This window comes from Myotis nattereri, assembly GCF_964212035.1.
Source record: "Myotis nattereri genome assembly, chromosome: 2".
Classification (NCBI taxonomy): Eukaryota; Metazoa; Chordata; class Mammalia; order Chiroptera; family Vespertilionidae; genus Myotis; species Myotis nattereri.
Window position 1 is genome coordinate 210,560,005 of NC_138076.1, and position 17,757 is coordinate 210,577,761.

Consider the following 17,757-nt stretch of genomic DNA (forward strand, 5'->3'; position numbering starts at 1 on the left):
AGTACGTGTCAAAGAATAATGATTTTGCCTGTTCAAAACCAGTGCTTATTGTACTACACCACATTAGCCTAGCACCATCTGGCATGTGGTTGGGACCCAGTAAATATTTATTGAATTGCCATCTATTGCAGTTTAAGTGAAAAGGACTTTAGTTGATTAATCCAGTCATTCCTACATGGAAATTTATTGAATTCCCATTAAATACAGGTATACAGTTTTAAATAAACTGTGACTATAGAGTTTAATGAGATATAGTGTCTGGTACTAAAAGGTTAACAGTCTAATAGGAAAGTCATTTATGCAAGCAAATAAATCCAATAAAGTTGCAGATCCTATAACAGGGTTCAAATAAGATCCACTGGGGACACTGAAGAAGAAATCATCAGCTCTACCTAGAGATGGACCAGGAAATCCTTTCTAAAAGCTGTGTCTTCGTGAGGAGTATCAGGGGAAGAAAGGGCATAGGGAGTAATATGAATAAAGCCGTGGACACCTGAAACAATCTGACATATTTGTGAAGCTATAAGTAGCTCAGTATGGTTGGAACAAAAGGAACAAAAAGGCCTGGTTAGTGACGCTGGAGAGACAGGTGAGGGCTGGATCCTGGAGGACTTTGAAAATATTAGCGTATCTGCCAGCTTTTAGAGGAGGCCTAGCACAGATGCTGTATGACATTACTCATATTTGGTCATTACCATTTGTTGAGTCCTGTCCTGTGTGTGCTGAAGCACTGTGCCAGGTCACAACTATCTGTCACTTACTGTGTATGGCAAATTGATGACAGCTCTGAGGTGAAATGATGTGCTGAAGCAGAAATGAAGTGCTTGTGTTGGCACGTCATTTTTGACAGCTTTACCACCACTTGTTCACCCCTCCAGTTAATGTTCACATAAGTGGACTTTGTCATGGCTTTTTCATCACTCTGTTAGCACCGATACACTGGACCCTATGTCACTTCCCACGTGGAACCCCTAGCTTAACCATATACTTCTGCATTGCCTGATTCTCCTTCCATTTTGTCAAAAGGACAGTAAAACTGACCTAGAACCTTAGACACAACTATAAGCTATGCCTTCAAATAAGAATGTCATCAAGACTTTTTCAAGAAACACATTAAAAATATTAAGGGTATTTCAAAACAAGAGAATGAGAGCGAGCAAATTAAATAAAGGACAAATTAAAAAGATAGGTATCGGTATGAAATATAGTAAGTAGGCAGATTATATGGTGTTAATCAGGAAGGATTTTTAGAAATACAAAATGATTGAATAGAAGGATGGAAATGTATGGAGAGAATGGAAAGATGGTTTGCCTGAGTGAAGGTTCAGCACCGTCCACACAGGTACCAACCACATTCAGCCACCAAGTTAGAATTGAAAGGAACCCACTAACTAATATTCTATTTCCTGTCTACATTCTGAAACAATGGAAATAGACGACAAAGGAGTAAGACAGGCAGAGAACAAAATTTCACTTTTATTTTAAGTTGACATGGGAGAACTGGCTCATCTTTGAACTCCAGAACTTGGGTTTTCTCACCCAGCAGCACTAGTCTGGGATAGACCACCTCCTAGAAGGAAGAAAGGAGCAGAGCACAGTAGGTACCCCCAAGGGAAAGGGGAGAGAAGCGGGGGACTCTGCAAGCTCGGTTTCCCCCTCTAGGCTCACAGCAGGAGTCAAGGATATGATAAGACTGGGAATAGCAAACAAACTGATACTGCCCTATGTGGAGGGAGCATCAAGAGTGAGGACGAAGTTTTTCTCCTCTAACACTCACCAGCTTTTGTCTCTTGCACAGTGAATGTCCGTCAGCTGGGGTGTGCTGTCCCCTTTAGGTCAGGGATGGTCTCAGGACCATCCTTCTCTCACTTTCATGAGGACACCACCCCACTTCCAATCACTGTTCTCCTGGGACCATCAATAGATTCTGTCCCCAGAAGAGTCTAAAATGGATCAGAATGGTATACAAATTATGTGAACTCCAAGGCTAAACAAAATCATTTCAGCACTGTCCCTACCACCAGCAAATTAAAAAAGTAAGCCTACCTCCAGCCCAAGAGCAGATAAAGTTACGTTCCCTGAATGCAATACTCAGTCTTGCCAAAGATTGTAGCAGAGACACATTGGTATCTGAGGGAGGGGAGAATGGGTGAGGTTCTCTTGGTTTGAGCCTCACCAAGTACCATTAGTCCATGCCAGCGTCCAAAATATATGACTTGGACACTGCCACCATTTGGAGGAACAATCTGCCAGCAAGAGGTTAAATGTGGAACTGTCTTTATCATATCTGGGGGAAAAAACAACCAATGCACATGTTTTCTCTTTTAAAGATTACTATTTGAAATATCACCTCCTCCTTGCAAAATGTAGATGGCGCCCCAGTTACCAATTTTCCTCTATTAGTTCCCTCCCTCCCTGTCTGACTCTGTTCTTCCTCCCTCCCTCTCTTCTTCCCTTCCCTCCTTCTGTGAAGTATTGTGAGAAACCTCTTTGAATTTCCCCTTTGAATTGCCCATGTAAGTCTAGCACAAACAATTTAAACCTAGAAGTTCACTGGTTTTGTAACCCATGTGCTATTTTAAATTTAGTTGCCTTGCAGCTTATATGCATCAAATAATTGTTCTACTCACTAATATATAAAAGGCCTGTATGAAGAAAGTGTTTTTTCCAAAAGTCTAATAATCTTTATCTCAGTCATGTCTACTTAGGAAAAGCTGTGTCTGCATAATTCAAGGTCAGCCTTCTGTGCTTTGAAGCTACCAGGCCTGCTAATGCCCTATTCCCTTTGCTGAGGCCAGCACAGCTGGCATTTGCTTGCTAGGCCAGAGTAGCCAGTGTATGCTGAGACCACTTGTGCATCTGACATTTAGGTGAGCTTTCAGTACTACTGCCATGGCAGAGAGTGGCTTGTTTCTTTGCTGAGGCCGGCAAAGCCCCCAAGCCTTCGCTAAGGCTTTATGTACCGCTACACACAGCCTGTCTCTATAGAAACTGCCACTACCTGAAGACAGAGTTGCCATAACTACAGTCACCACTAAAGTCAGGATACAGTGTGGCCTATGGTTTATAAACTTCTAATTTGGCCTCAGTAATTAAAAGCTAGTGTACAACTGTAAAAGCTCATGTGTCCTAATGTAAAACCTCTTCAGGGTCACAACACTTTGCCCCCCCCCCCCTCAGTAAAAAGACCAAGGCCCTAAGTCATGGCCCCAACAGAAGCCTCAGAAATTCCACATGTATATTACTCCCCAAATTTTACTTCATGTCTGTTTATCAAGACTAATCTTATGCGGTAGGTGTTAGGGTTTGAGATACCCAATAAACAGCACTCTCATTTTCCCTTGGCTGAGTTCTGTACCAGCTGAGAAATAAGATCAGAGAAAGGCTTTTGGGAGACCAAAATATCATCTCTATTCTGAATAAAGCTAAATTGGAGAATTCAGCTTAAATCTGCAGGCAAGTGAACTTCTTAACACTGAACCTCAGAATTCTTCAGACTTGCCTATTCGCAGGTAATTGTGAGGGGCCTGCATTGATAGGGACAGGAGCAGAGGAGAATGCGTGCTCCCTGGGGACGCTGGCTTCCAAAAGGAAGAGAGAGATCACATATCTTGTTTCTCCCTCTGAACTCACCTTTCAGATGAGATCCTGTGCCTCCTCTGGGGTAGTGTGTGTGGAGGTGGAGAGGAGCCAGGAGTGAACCTTGGGAGAGGGAAGCAGCATTCCTTTTCCCAGCACATTCAGATGGAAATGGCACTGAGGGAGTCAGGTCCCTTTCTTGGTCAGCTCTGCCTATAATGCCTCATCTGGGAAACACAATCTCTATTTCAGTAAAGTAGCATTCGAACTTAAAGACATTTGTGAAGTAATTTGCATACCAAATCTTTCTAGATATGTTAATTGAATTTTTCCAGTGCTATCCATTTAATTTTCATAGAAAGAGCAATTATGTTTTTTGCACAAGTGTCATAAACAGGTGAGGGTCGAAACCAACTAAAGAAAGCCTGTTTCACTTGCTGTGAGCATCAGTCATGTTTTACAGAGGGAATGGGCAATGTCAGTTCATCTGGAAGGAATGAATAGGAGGTGACTGAGAGAGCTTCCACTGTACCAGTTTTACGTTTTACATCAGATAAATACGCATTAGTTCCCCAAAATCCTCATTAGGTGAGCATAGTCGATATTTTGATTCCCTTTTCCCACCCAGCTGATGAGGAAACAAGATTCCCAGAACTGTCTTTTTATTTTTTATTTTATTTCAGAGAAGGGAGGGAGAGGGAGAGAGAGATAGAAATATCAATGATGAGCGAGAATCATTAATTGGCTGCCTCTTGCACACCCCCCACTGGGGATCAAGTTCCCGACCCAAGCATGTGTCCTGACTGGGAATCGTGACCTCCTGGTTCATAGGTCTTCGCTCAAACACGGAGCCATGCCAGCCGGGCAGACTGTCTTTTTGGCCTCAGGTCTTGTGGCTGGTTAGTGAGAAGCCTGCACCAGAGCCAGATCGCCAGCCCCCCAAGCTGCTACACCCATAAAGAGATTTCTCTGCACACACAAAAAGTACACCATTAAGCATCTTTTTAGCTTTTATATTTTATCGCTATGAGCCTTTTAAAGCATTTGAAACATTTAAAAATATTTGTACCTGCATGTATAATAGAGATTTTTGTGTCAGTTTTGAGTAATGATTACTCAGTACTTACTTATTTAATGAACTAATTTGAATGTTGCATAAAATTATAGTTATTTTGGTATATTTTAATTTATGAAATTTTAATAAACTTTCACTTGACTCATTTTATTCTTGGAAGAAAATTACTTTTTATTGTCATGCCCTATGAATAGCCTGTTCTCTTATAAAAATAAATTAACTGACATTTAGTTTATTAAGCAAATTTCTTAAACTAAAACAAGTAGGATCAATCAGAGTACACCTTAATTTCAGTCATAAAAATATCACAAGTGTTGAATGTAAGTTATAAACCCAAGAAACCCAGCCAATTTTAATAGTCTAGCTTAATATCCAGGCAGTACAACTGGCTACCGCATAACAGTTGGTTCAGTGCTTTACTTTGGTAGACATCCTTTCTGACAGATCAGCATTTGTACTGTATGAGTTTCTGAAGATTTTCACTATCACTTCTTCCAAAAGTCAAATAAAAAGAAAATTATCTAGTACTGTTCAATACTCCAATGTCTTAAACTTTTGCTAGCCATCCTCCCTCAAGGTGAGGAAAATTCCCTCTCTGCTTCAGATATATGTGTATAGACATACAGATGTACACACACACACGCACACGCACACACACACACACACGTTAAGGTTGTACTTCACAGTCCACAGTATCAGTAACAGAATTTCAGTCTGATCTTTGAAGAAACAAATGTCTGAACTGAATTCCTTGTGTGTTTTCCTCTTCCTATCTCTTTTAGGCAGTATTTGTGTGTTTCTGCAGAGTTTTGCACAGAGCCTGTTCCCATGCAAACCAATGAGGGAGAAGTATCGGAAGAAAGCGGTTCCAAGGTCAGTGAATTACTAAAGGTGCAAACAATATGAGTAGAAATGAAGAGCAGAGGCAGTGGATGAGTGGAGTGGATGTTTTAGTTGAATTTAGAAATTAGATTGATTTAAGGTAGACAACCTTAGATTGAGATTTTTCCCCCTCAATATCCATTTTTGTTATGCTACATGAGAAATTTAAAGGATTTTACTGAACTCCTGGAGAACTTAATGATTAATTTGTAGAATAATTTCCTTTTTTAATATTTTGTTATACAAGTTATATATACTTATTTGAAAAATTAAAACAAATTTCACTTTGCCTTTTAATGTTTTGTTATGCAAGTTATATATATATACTTATTTGAAAAATTAAAACAAATCAGAAGTGTGTACAGTAAAAAGTAAAAGCCTGTCTCTTACTCCTGTTGCACAGAGGCATCACTGATTACTTTTTAAACATTTTTTATTATAAAATTTTAAGTAGTAGCTTGTTTTATTAAATTTATTTATTTATTTATTGCCAAAATAAATTATTTTGAAAGTCATTTGAAAGACACTGAGACTCCACGGATATAGATTCCAAATTCATATTCTGTCCAACCCTCATCACTGTCTCTGTCATGCCATTGGTTTGGTTTTTCAAGCTAAAGCTTAAGTGACTGTTATCACTGTCAAACCCTGTATATAGATAGTTATCTGCGTATTTATGTGTAACTGTATGATCTGCCTCTGTGTCCTGAATCTGCTTGGCTCTTTCTCTGTTTGGTCATATGGGACCCTCAGTAGCACCCTCACTTCACCTCCCTCCTTCTTTCAGTGCTGTCTCTAGTCCCTCCTGGAAGTTCCAAGGGTGTCTCACACTGTGTCCAGGCCAGTGCCCAGCACTGATAGCATTATCAGCTGCCCTGGGCCCTCCTAAGGGGATTCCTTTTTTTGCCTCCCCTGCTGCTGGTAGTCTCTGTGGAAAGGCTTATTCCTTCACCGGAGTAAAAGTGGAGAGGTGTCGAAATGTCACTGGGAATGGTCAAAACATCATGTGTGGATGATGCCAGGCACAAAAGGTCATTTTGTGTGATTCCATTTATATGAAATATGCAGAATAGATAAATACATTGAGATAAAACACAGCCTGATGTTAGTTGGGTTGTTTTGGGGAGATGAGAAAATGAGAAATAAGTACTTACTAGGTACAGGGTTTCTAGTTGGGGTGATGGAAATGTTTTGGAACTTGATAGAGATGGTAGTTGTACAACATTGTGAATATACCAAATGCCACTGAATTGTTCAACTTATAATGGTTAATTTTATGTTATGTGAATTTCACATCAGTAAATTATTGTTTTTTTGTTAATCCTTACTCAAGGATAATTTTCCATTGAATTTTAGAGAGAGTAGAAGGGAGTGGGAGAGACAGGGAGAAACATCAATGTGAGAAAGACACATCGATTGGTTGCCTTCTGCATGCGAACGAACGAGCCTGCAACCAAGGTACATGCCCTTGACCGGAATCAAACCCGGGATCCTTCAGTCCCAGGCTGACGCTCTATCCACTGAGCTAAACTGGTTGGGGCACATCAGTAAATTATTATTTTCTTAAAGACAGGAAAAAAATACAGTCAAACCTTGATTCTTGAATGTCTCCCATCTCAAACAATTCACTTCTCAACCTGACAACCCTTTCATGCTGATACCTGTATGATCAGTCACATGTCTCAGACGACAAACAAAGGAGAGAATGTGCAAGTATGAGTCAATTTATCAGTGTTAAAATCACAGTATATTGTGCTGTGAATATTTTCATGGTTTTTTGCTTTTGTTGCTGCTTATAATTATTAAATTTCCATTTTTTACTGTACATTTCCTTCCCTTTTTGTTAAATTTTCATTTATATTTCATGTCCTTGTTGTTTTTTTTTGTTTTCAGTGTTCATTTATAGATTAAATATACATTAAACATGTACTATATAAAAGAAAGGTTAAAACAGGGAATCACTTGGAGGTCTGGAATGGATTAATTCAGTTTAATGGGGAAAAGTGATTCGGTTTCAAACAACCTTCCGGAGTGAATTAAGTTCAAGAAACGAGATTCCACCGTATCTGTGAATTCCCATCAGACCAGTCCTGGCTGCCCATTGGCCTCATGCAGGGTTTCACTGAGTTTGGAGAGGCCACCCCCTTCTCTGCTCTGTTGTACTTTGTGGGCTGGGCTTCGCAGAAGTACTGTTTGAGCCCCAAGTTAGGGTCTCTCATGAAAACAGCTCTTTCAGCTTCTTTCTGAATCTCCCTTCTCTACAGTCCATAGGTTGGGGAGGGGAATAGATATCATCCTGTCCTCTTGTTTGTTTTATTCCCATCTCACCAGAAGGAAGATAAATAATAAATTAATTAATTTTTTAAAAAGCAGAAGCCAATAGACTTTCATCAGATTCATCTAGATCCTGAATCTCATTCAGGGTTAGTCAGAATCTGGGATACACACATACTCTAGGAATGTCCCCCAGACACACAGAGCCACGGACACTCAGGACACTCAAGATACACAGACCTCAGGATTTCTGAAGTTCCTAATTTATTAATTTATAATGAACTATAATGTTAAGAAAGACTGGACTCGTGGATCTTCTGGTTAATACATTCTCTCCCTGAAAAGCTAAGTTGTAATTGGAACTTGGTGAGCATGTAATTAGACCAACATAGAATGTTTTATTGTGTCGTAAACTTAGTTTCCACCTTCTTTCTGAGAAAAAAAGGAAAAGACTGGCTTTCTTGATTTTTAAATTATTGTAGTAGTTTATCAGTTTAGAATCAATTAGACTAAATAATATTCATTCCACCTCAATGAGGGAGTAACCATAAAAGAAGGACAAAGGATCTGGGAAACAGCTGCTCCAATATAGGAAAGAGAGCAGGGAATTCCAGAGGTGAAGGGGAAGAGATATCCCTGGCAAGGTGTCAGCTAATTAGCAAACAATCCAGATGGGAATAAGGGAAAACCCCTGAGGATGGTCTCCAGGCCTGGAATGAAATTGATAGATTATTTGAAGTGTTTGAACTGAGATAAAGGTGACTTACACCTCTGTTGGAAAGTTTGAGGATGAATTGGTGAAAAATACATAATAAATACTAAGTCAGAAATATGGAAAGAAAGTAAAAAAAGAGGAAATAGTAATTGTTAGTTCCAGGGAAAACAAAAAAAATGCACAAAAAAAGAACTTTGATTATACTGTGTCTATCAAGTAAGGCTCTGAAAGGAATCTGAGGAAAAAGAACTATAGACTAGAGCAGGGGCGGGCAAACTTTTTGACTCGAGGGCCACAATGGGTTCTTAAACTGGAGGGGGGGGGGGGGCGGAACAAAAGCATGGATGGAGTGTTTGTGTGAACTAATATAAATTCAAAGTAAACATCATTACATAAAAGGGTACGGTCTTTTTTTTTTTTAGTTTTATTCATTTCAAACGGGCCGGATCCAGCCCGCGGGCCGTAGTTTGCCCACGGCTGGACTAGATGTTACTATGAGGACTCCTTGCAGGTTCACACGGAGGGAGGGAGTGGAAGAGACGCTTGTGGTCTGAGACGGATTTCCGAGTTCATAGACCTGGGTGTGCAGCAGTACAGACTGATGGTGAGGCTCAGCCTTGGGTCCTGCCCATTCCCAACTGAAGCAGGAAAGAGATGGTCACCTAAGACAGAGAGGATCAGATTTCTTTAGAGAGTTAAGTGTGCTTCCTGTTGTTTCATTGCTTTCTCACACTGTATTGTAAGTGACTGGTTTTGTTTGTCTTTACCACTTATCTGTAAGGTTTTTTTTTAATGGCAAAAACTGTCTTCTTCACTATTATCTCAGCACAGCACCTAGCATGTAATATGTTGGTGAATTAATAATAGTGGAAGAAAGGTGAGGATATGGTGTAAGTTTTATGAATAAATATACTGAAACTTCTGAAGATGTGGTCAATGGGGAGGAATGGTGGAGGTAATCAAATTAAGTCCAGAAATGTTCAAGAAATTTGTAGAAAGAATAAGTTAGGATGCAGAGAGACTGGGCATGGACTTGAGGAAAACAGGAAGTGGCATTAAGGAGCAGTGATCTTTTTGAACTGTTTATTGCCTTATGAGATGATGGAGATGAAGAAAAGGTATGAATCCTGGTGAAGGAGATAGTGCCTTCTGGGAAAAATTTAAATTGGCACTTTAAGGAATGAGTGGGAATTTAAAGTATACATGTTGTGGAAGACCAGGGCTTCCAAGCAAGATGGAACATTATATGTAAAGGCAGAGAGGGTGAGGAGTTTGTGTGTGCTTCATGGGTGAATGAAGCAGGGCAGATAAAAAAAGATCACTTAGGCAAATGAATTGAACTATCCCTCAGGATAGGTGATAGAGTGCCATTGAATAATTTCAAGGAGAGTGATGTAATCAGATTTGCAATTTACCAAGTCCACTTCATGAAAGTGGTTTAGAAGATGGATTGAAATGAGATGGGACTCAGAAGCACAAAGACCAGTGAGATTTAGAGAAGCTGGCTTTAACTATGGCAGTGAAAAGGGATTAGAAGGGGTGATGGAGTTGAGAGCTATTTAGGAGATAGAAGCCATGGTACTTGGTGATTAATAGGATGTGTGGGGTTAAGGAAGCTTGGAGAATCTTGTATGATTATACGTTTCCTGTTGGGGATCTTAGTGAATGCTGGCACTATTCACAGAGAAAAGGGATATAAAAAGAAGAGGAAATTTGAGGCAAGATGGTGTTTTGTTATGGCCCTGTTAAACCATCCAAGTGGAGAAGACTTGTATGCAAAAGAAGGCTGGAGTTAAAAATTTGGAAGCCAGTATAGGGAGGTTATTGAAGCTGTAGGCTTTTAAAATTATTTCTTCTCATCATTATTATGCTAATTAGAAATTAAGTATAGATAAGCCTTTAGTTTGTTTGTTTAAACTAATAAGCAGAGGCTAAGGTTCACAATTTAGAGCTCTTTAATTGGAGAGGATTGTTAAAGATGAGGGATCAAGAAAATTTTATAATACAGTATAATTTGAAAAGTCATTTTTGTCTTTGAGGAAATGATTTAGGTTTCAAGTAATTTAATACATTTAAACAATTTGTCACTTATTTTCTAACTAAAGTCTGGCATTCATACAATTCAGTGCATAAAATGCATAGTTCAGTGATGTTTTTTCATGAATGTGTGCATTCTTATAACCAGAACTCAGATCAAGATCACCTCTAGCTTCTCATAAGGTTCTCTTGCAACATTTTAACTCTTTTTCCAGAAGTTTTAGATCACTAAGTAAACTTAGGGTAGGAGCAGCCTCCCTCTCCTTGACAAAGCCCCGTAAGGTGCCCAATAAGAAGTTCTTAGAGAAGAATAAAAGTCGAAAGCTGGCTTTCCAACTGGGGTCCAGCATAAGAAGGGTGGTGAGAAGAAGGGCCATTCTATCATCAGCGCAGTAGTGACAATGAGGGAGAATACACCATCAACGCTCAAGCTCATCCATAGAGTGGGTTTCAAGAAGCGGGCCCCTGGGGCACTCAGAGAGATGCAGGCATTTGCCCTGAAGGAGATGGGGACTTCAGATGTGTGCACTGACATCAGGCTCAACAAAGCTGTCTGGTCCGATGTGGTCTGCAAGGGCAGCTCTGGCACTTCGGAGTGAGTTACACCATAGTGACTGGCTGCTGCTGACCTGTGGTGCTTGCCTTTGCAGGTGGAACAGGAGGATTTTGTAATGGAAGGGCATGGCAAGACTCCACCTCCTGGTGAAGAAAGCAAACAGTGAGTCACACTTTATTTAAAAAGGGTCTTATTACAGATCTTCAAAAGCACTTTGGTTAAACATGCTGAGAGCATGTTTGCAGGCATGTATATGTTGGGCACATTGTGGAACTCACCAGTTGCTTTGGCTGCTGTTAATGCATTGCTTCTATTTATAGACACACTAACTGGAGGGACAAGAAAGTTGGCTTTGCAGTTTTTCATACTTGAGTAATCGGAATTTATGTTACACTTTATTTAGCAAAGGCTTTAAGAGGATGTTCCAAATGGAACTAATTCAGTCGGGTTGATTTCCAAAGAAAGCACAAAATTGTATATCCTTTTCTTAGCAGTGCCTTTATGAAGTGATGAAATTAATAGGCTGTTTTCTTGCATTCCAAGTGTGAATTTATTTGAATAGTACTTCCTGAAATTCTTTTCCATTGAGTTATTTATACTTCTGATCTTTGTTTAAATCACAAATTGTTTCCCTAGGAATAGGATTTATAAATAATGTAACTTAGCCAAATAATTCTGAATAATTCAGGATCTCTTCCTTCCTGATTTAAAAGTGATTAAGTTTTAAATCTGAAATTGGGAGTCCTCTGGGTAGCTTTTGGTGGTAATGAGTGGTTTTTTTTGCCCTCTGTCACAGACCTTGAAAATTTGTGTTTCAGAGCATACTGGTGTTTCATATGTCCTGTTAAAGAAAAAGATAGTTAAGCCCTGCCGATTTGGCTCAGTGAATAGAGCATCGACCTGTGGACTGAAGGGTCTCAGGTTTGATTCTGGTCAGGGGCACATGCCTGGGTTGCAGGCTTGATCCCCAGTTAGGGGCATGCAGGAGGCAGCCGATCAGTGATGCTCTCTCATCATTGATGTTTCTCTCTCTCTCTCCCTCTCCTTTCCTCTCTGAAATAAATAAAAATATATTTTTTAAAAAGATAGTTAATAGGACTGATATCACTACTATTATTTATTCAGACAGTAGTCTCCTAACTTGAATGGTTCAGTGATTCATGGAATTTACTGAAAATCTGTAGAGAAATTGCATTCCTTCGACTTTTTTAGTTTCTAGAAAATAGTTTTTAGTTTTGGTCTGTCTTAGGAAAATTATGTCTTGCAGCCCTTAGGAATGAATTATGCAGAATAGCTATGCTGCCACATGGCCAGGTTCATTAAAGGAGAATGTTCATCTCATATTTGTTGTGAATGGAAACCAGGATATTTTCACAGCTGGCTTAATTTGCTAAGCACGCAGTTTTAAAAATAGCTTACGGTATAAATCCTAACTTAGCTGTATTCTGTCAAATGCACTTATATTCTGCATGGGCTGTTGGAATCTATCTTTAACAAATTAGAATACCAAACATATAGTCCCAGTGAAATTACAGGAACACTTCAGGTATTTCTTTCTGCCCCTCTGCCCCCTTCCCAAACCCTACACTCTACTCTTGTCAGAGGTCTTTATAAAAAGCATAGCTCTCGTTTGACCGGGGTTTTCTGTGCACAGAATACTTTGCTCATTACAGTGTCTCCATTGAATTCAGAGATCAAGGTAGCTAACTTGCTCATGGTAATGTAGCTTGAAATTGAAGTTAGGATTTGAACCCGGATCTTTCTGACTTTAAAGTGTTTTATAGTATCTCTTAAACACAAATCCTTTGTCCACCTTGGGAGCTATGTTCCTGAAAAATACTATAGTTAGCAAAATGCAGTTGTCAAGATCAAAGTCTCATGGATAAGAGGGAGTTGGGGGAAACAATGAAAATGGCATTAAGCCTATTTTTAAAACACAGATGAAAGTTCTATTCTCTGGAGGGTATCCATTTCTCAAACAAACCAGTCTTTATCTTTAAAAACCTACTGCAGTAACCCCTCTCCTGAATCGGCTTCTTTAGGTATTCAGGAAACATAGCTGAGGCAGATTCTCCCACAAGTTTTATGTTATACAAACTGCACTTCTTTTGGAGAGCGTTTCAAACAGCCACAGTGGACCCAAAACGTCATGTGTTGTAGTCTTACCATTCTCCCTTGTTTTGTATTAACAAGTCTTATACTGCCTTTTCACAGACGAATCCTGTTTTGTTTTTCTGGGCTTGGTCTGCAGTCATACATCGAAATGAGAAAGCAGAACTAAATCTTCTCACGAGGTGTTTTTCCCATAGACCTACTCACCTCTTCTGTGGAAGTAGGGAACAGAGGTGCTGTGTTCTTGTTTTAGGCAACAGAAATAATTTTTTTTCTTTGGTATCTCAGAACTGTAGTCAGCAAAGGATGATTGAATCATAGGATCTACGTTGTAGGTCCTGAAAGTGACACATTACTGAATAACTTAATGCAAATTCCCATTCATTCTTTTATTATTTTGTATTCCTCACCCAAGGATATTTTTCCATTGATTTTCAGAGAAAGTGGAAGAGAGAGGGAAAGACAGATAGAAACATCGATGTGAGAGAAACACATTGATTGGTTGCCTCTTGCTTACGTCCTGACCAAGGGTTGGGCTGGGGAGGAGCCTGCAACAGAGGTATGTGCCCTTGACCAGAATTGAACTGGGACTCTTCAGCTAAGGGCTAAAGATCTATTCACTGAGCCAAACTGGCTAGGGCCATTCTTTTATTTTTTTAATTATAAAAGTAATACATGATTGTCATAAAACATTTAAACAGTAAACGTGGATTTAGAAATAAAAGTGAGATTCTTCTTTTATGCTGTTTCCCCTACTAATCTTCCTATTTTCTGTATATTTTAAAACAACTAGATTTTTTCTGACATAATTCTTCTGAAATGTGCTTTTTAAATTTGACACCTTTTGCAATCTATTTCAAACAAAAATCTTATTTAATAATGTGTTTTATAGACAGTATCCATATTTTAAGAATTGTTGATAAAATTAATTGTATCAGTTCCTATATTTCTACTCCCATGGAATGCCTCCCCCGCCCCTTTTTAAGGGGGAATCTGTTCAGAGCTTTCATAGGAGTCCTATAGGGAGATCAAAGTGCTGAAGACAGTTTTATATTGATTCAGAGAAGAGAATGTAATTTGTGGAGTAAATACTGATCTTTATTCCCAGTTTGGTGTAATATGGCTTTGTGCTTGAGGTGTTATTTTTTTAAATATCTTAACTCTAATATCTTGATTAAATTCTCTTCTTATTACATATATTCTTCCCAACTTAAAAGGTCTAGTTATAAAAAGCCCTTTTGATTTTTCTGAATTATTAATTATACAGATCTTTTATAAATTCTAACAGTTTGTCCTTACCTTATCTTTATTTCTGTTCCTATTCTAACTCCTTAACTTACAGCTCTATTTTCCTTGAATTCATCTTATTATTGGAGTTTATTCTCCCCAAATCTCTATAGTAAGAATTCCTTTTATTAGGATACTAGAGGCCCGCTGCATGAAATTCATGCACAGGTAGGGTCCCTAGGCTTTGCTGGCAATCAAGGCCGATTGGTGCCTTCTGGTTGCCTGCCGGGGCCTTCCTTTGTTCTGTGCCACCCCCTGGTGGTCAGCATACATCATAGCGAGCGAACTCCCGGTCAGTCAAACTCCCGAGGCGACAATTTGCATATTAGCCTTTTATTATATAGGATTCTTTGTGTTATATTTGACCACCTAGTTTAACCATTCTTGTGGGTGCTTGTTTAAAAATTGTGTCTGGGTGGCTGGCTTAATTTGTTGGAGCGTTGTCCTGTACACCAAAAAGTTTGATTCCCAGTCAGGGCACTTACTGGTTTGCAGGTTTGATCCCAGGTCGGGGTGTGTGTGGGAGGCAACCGATCAATGTTTCTCACATTGATATTTCTCTCTCTCTCTCTCCCTCCCTTCCTCTGCCCCCTCCCTGCCACTCTCTAGAATCAGTGAGAAAAATTTTCTCCATTGAGGATTAACATACACACATACATACATATATACATACATACATACATACATAAATAAATAAATAAAACATATCCTTGCCCAGCTGGAGTGGCTCAGTGGTTGAGCGTTGACCCATGAATCAGGAAGTCATGGTTTGATTCCCAGTCAGGGCACATGCCGAGGTTGCAGGCTCGATCACCAGTGGGCAGCCAATCAATGATTTTCTCTTATCATTGACTAGAGGCCTGGTGCACGAATTCGTGCACAGGTGGGGTCCAGCTGGGGAGAGGGGATGCAGGAGGTTGGCCGGCCAACCCCACCCCCGATCAGGGTAGGGGGGGCCAGTTGGGGGTGGGCCCAGCTGGGAGGAGGGGCCACAGGCATTTGGTGGGCCAGCCCCGCCCCGATCGGGGTGGCAAGGGCTGATCGGGGGTGGGTCAGGCGAAGGGGAGGGGCTGAGGGGGGGTTGGCCGGCCAGCCCTGCCCCCTGGTCGACCTCCTGGTTGAACTCCCAGTCAAGGGGACAATTTGCATATTAGCCTTTTATTATATAGACTAGAGGCCTGGTGCACAAAAATTTGTGCACTCGGGGGGTCCCTCAGCCTGGCCTGTGCCCTCTTGCAGTCTGGGACCCCTCGGGGGATGTCCACCTGCTGGCTTAGGTCCACTCCCTGGGGGATCAGGCCTAAGCTGGAAGTCAGACATCCCTCTGGCAGCCTGGGAATCCTCGGGGGATGTCCACTTGCCAGCAGAGAGCAGGCCTAAGCTGCAGTCGGACATCCTTAGCACTGCTGAGGAGGCTGGAAAGGCTCCCGCCACCACCACTGTGCTGGCAGCCGTCAGCCTGGCTTGTGGCTGAGCAGAGCTCCCCCTGTGGGAGCGCATTGTCCACCAGGGGCAGCTCCTGCATTGAGCGTCTGCCCCCTGGTGGTCAGTGTTTGTCATAGTGACCAGTCAGTCCCAGTCTTTCTGCTGTTAGGGTCAATTTGCATATTACCCTTTTATTATCTACACTAATAAAAGAGAAACATGGTAATTGGCGTACGAAGGCTACCCTTTTTATTGGCTAATCAGTGAGATATGCAAATTAACTGTCAGCCAAGATGGCGGCCGGCAGCCAGGCAGCTTGAAACTAACATGAGGCTTGCTTGCCTCAGTGATGGAGGATCGTTGGAGGAAACCAACGTTCCCCGCCTGCAACTGCAGGCCTCTGAGCGGGCAGTTTAAGAAACATTGTAACAAATACCGCCGGACTTCAGCCAGCAGATTCGCAACATTGTAAGCAAAGGCCAGAAACCTACTTTCAGCCGTGGAGGCCTAAGAGCTGGAGCCAAGCCTCAAGGTAAAGCTGGCCCAGAATAAAAAATAAAAATAAAAAAAGGAGTGGTTGGGAACTTCAGTCACTCCCAGCCTGAAAACAGCCCTCAGCCCCTCAACCAGACTGGCCAGGCACCCCAGTGGGGACCCCCACCCTGATCCAGGACACCCTGTGTGTGACAGGGGGCGGGGCCCCAACCCCCTGAGCAGCCCTGCTCTGTGCCTGATAGGGGGGAGCTCCCCAACCCCCCCCCCCCCTCCACGGGCCCTGCTCTGTGTGTGATGGGGTAGAGCCATAACCTCCCCATCGGCCCTGCCCTGAGTGTGAGAGTTGCAGTGCCCCACCCCCCTGATCGGCCCTGCTCTGTGGGTGATAGAGGGCGGTGCCCCAACCCCCTGATGGGCCCTGCTCTGTGTGTGACGGGGCAGCGCCCCAACCCCCTGATTGGCCCTGCTCTGTGCGTGACAGGGGGTGGCGCTGCAACCTCCCCATCGACCCTGCCTTGAGTGTGACAGGGGACAGTGCCCCAACCCCCCAATCGGCCCTACCCTGAGCGTGACTGAGGGTGGCATCACAACCTCCCAATCTGCCCTGCTCTGTGCAAGACAGGGGGTGGCGCCCCAACTCCCCAATCAGCCCTGCTCTGAGCCCGACCAGGGGCTGCACCAAGGGATTGGGCCTGCCCTCTGCCACCCGGGAGCAGGCCTAAGCCAGCAGGTCGTTATCTCCCGAGGGGTCCCAGACTGCGAGAGGGCACAGGCCGGGCTGAGGGACCCCCCTCTCCTCCCCAAGTGCACAAATTTTTGTGTACCGGGCCTCTAGTTTATTATATAGATGTTTCTTTCTCTCCCTCTCTCATCTTCTCTGAAATCAATAAAAATATACTTTTTAGAAAACATATCCTCAGGTGAGGATTTAAAAAAAAAGGTAATATTTCCAAATCACTTATAGATAATTATCATCAAAACACAAGCCATAGGAAAGGTTGTTTTTAAAAGAAATCATTATATTTTCTGCATTCTACCATCAGTTTTCACCACTGTTTTTCCTTTGAACCATTAAAATTTGTGCATGTTGAAATAAACTTATAAGAAGTACCAAAGTGAATGATTGAGTAAATTCATTGTTATTACACAGCAATAAGCTGGACCGCAGAAGAATAGTTGGATTTCTATATAATCTTACCAGATTGTTTTTGGGAGAAATGAAGTGAGTTTTATTTTCACGTTAATGGGTGTTTTGAAAATGTCACAAATAGGTTCAATAGATGATCGTTATGCTCATGGAATTTTTGCTGCTGGGAATTT

General features: G+C 41.4%; 1 protein-coding gene across 1 annotated transcript in view; it reads left to right on the forward strand.

Annotated features, from left to right (window-relative positions):
* Positions 1-17,757, forward strand: part of TNRC6B (trinucleotide repeat containing adaptor 6B) — a 218,141-nt gene that overhangs the window by 51,241 nt on the left and 149,143 nt on the right. The window contains exons 4-5 of the mRNA XM_081083202.1: positions 5,437-5,527; positions 11,213-11,280. Of these exons, the coding sequence (XP_080939328.1) occupies positions 5,437-5,527; positions 11,213-11,280 (159 nt within the window). The remainder of the gene's footprint in view (positions 1-5,436; positions 5,528-11,212; positions 11,281-17,757) is intronic.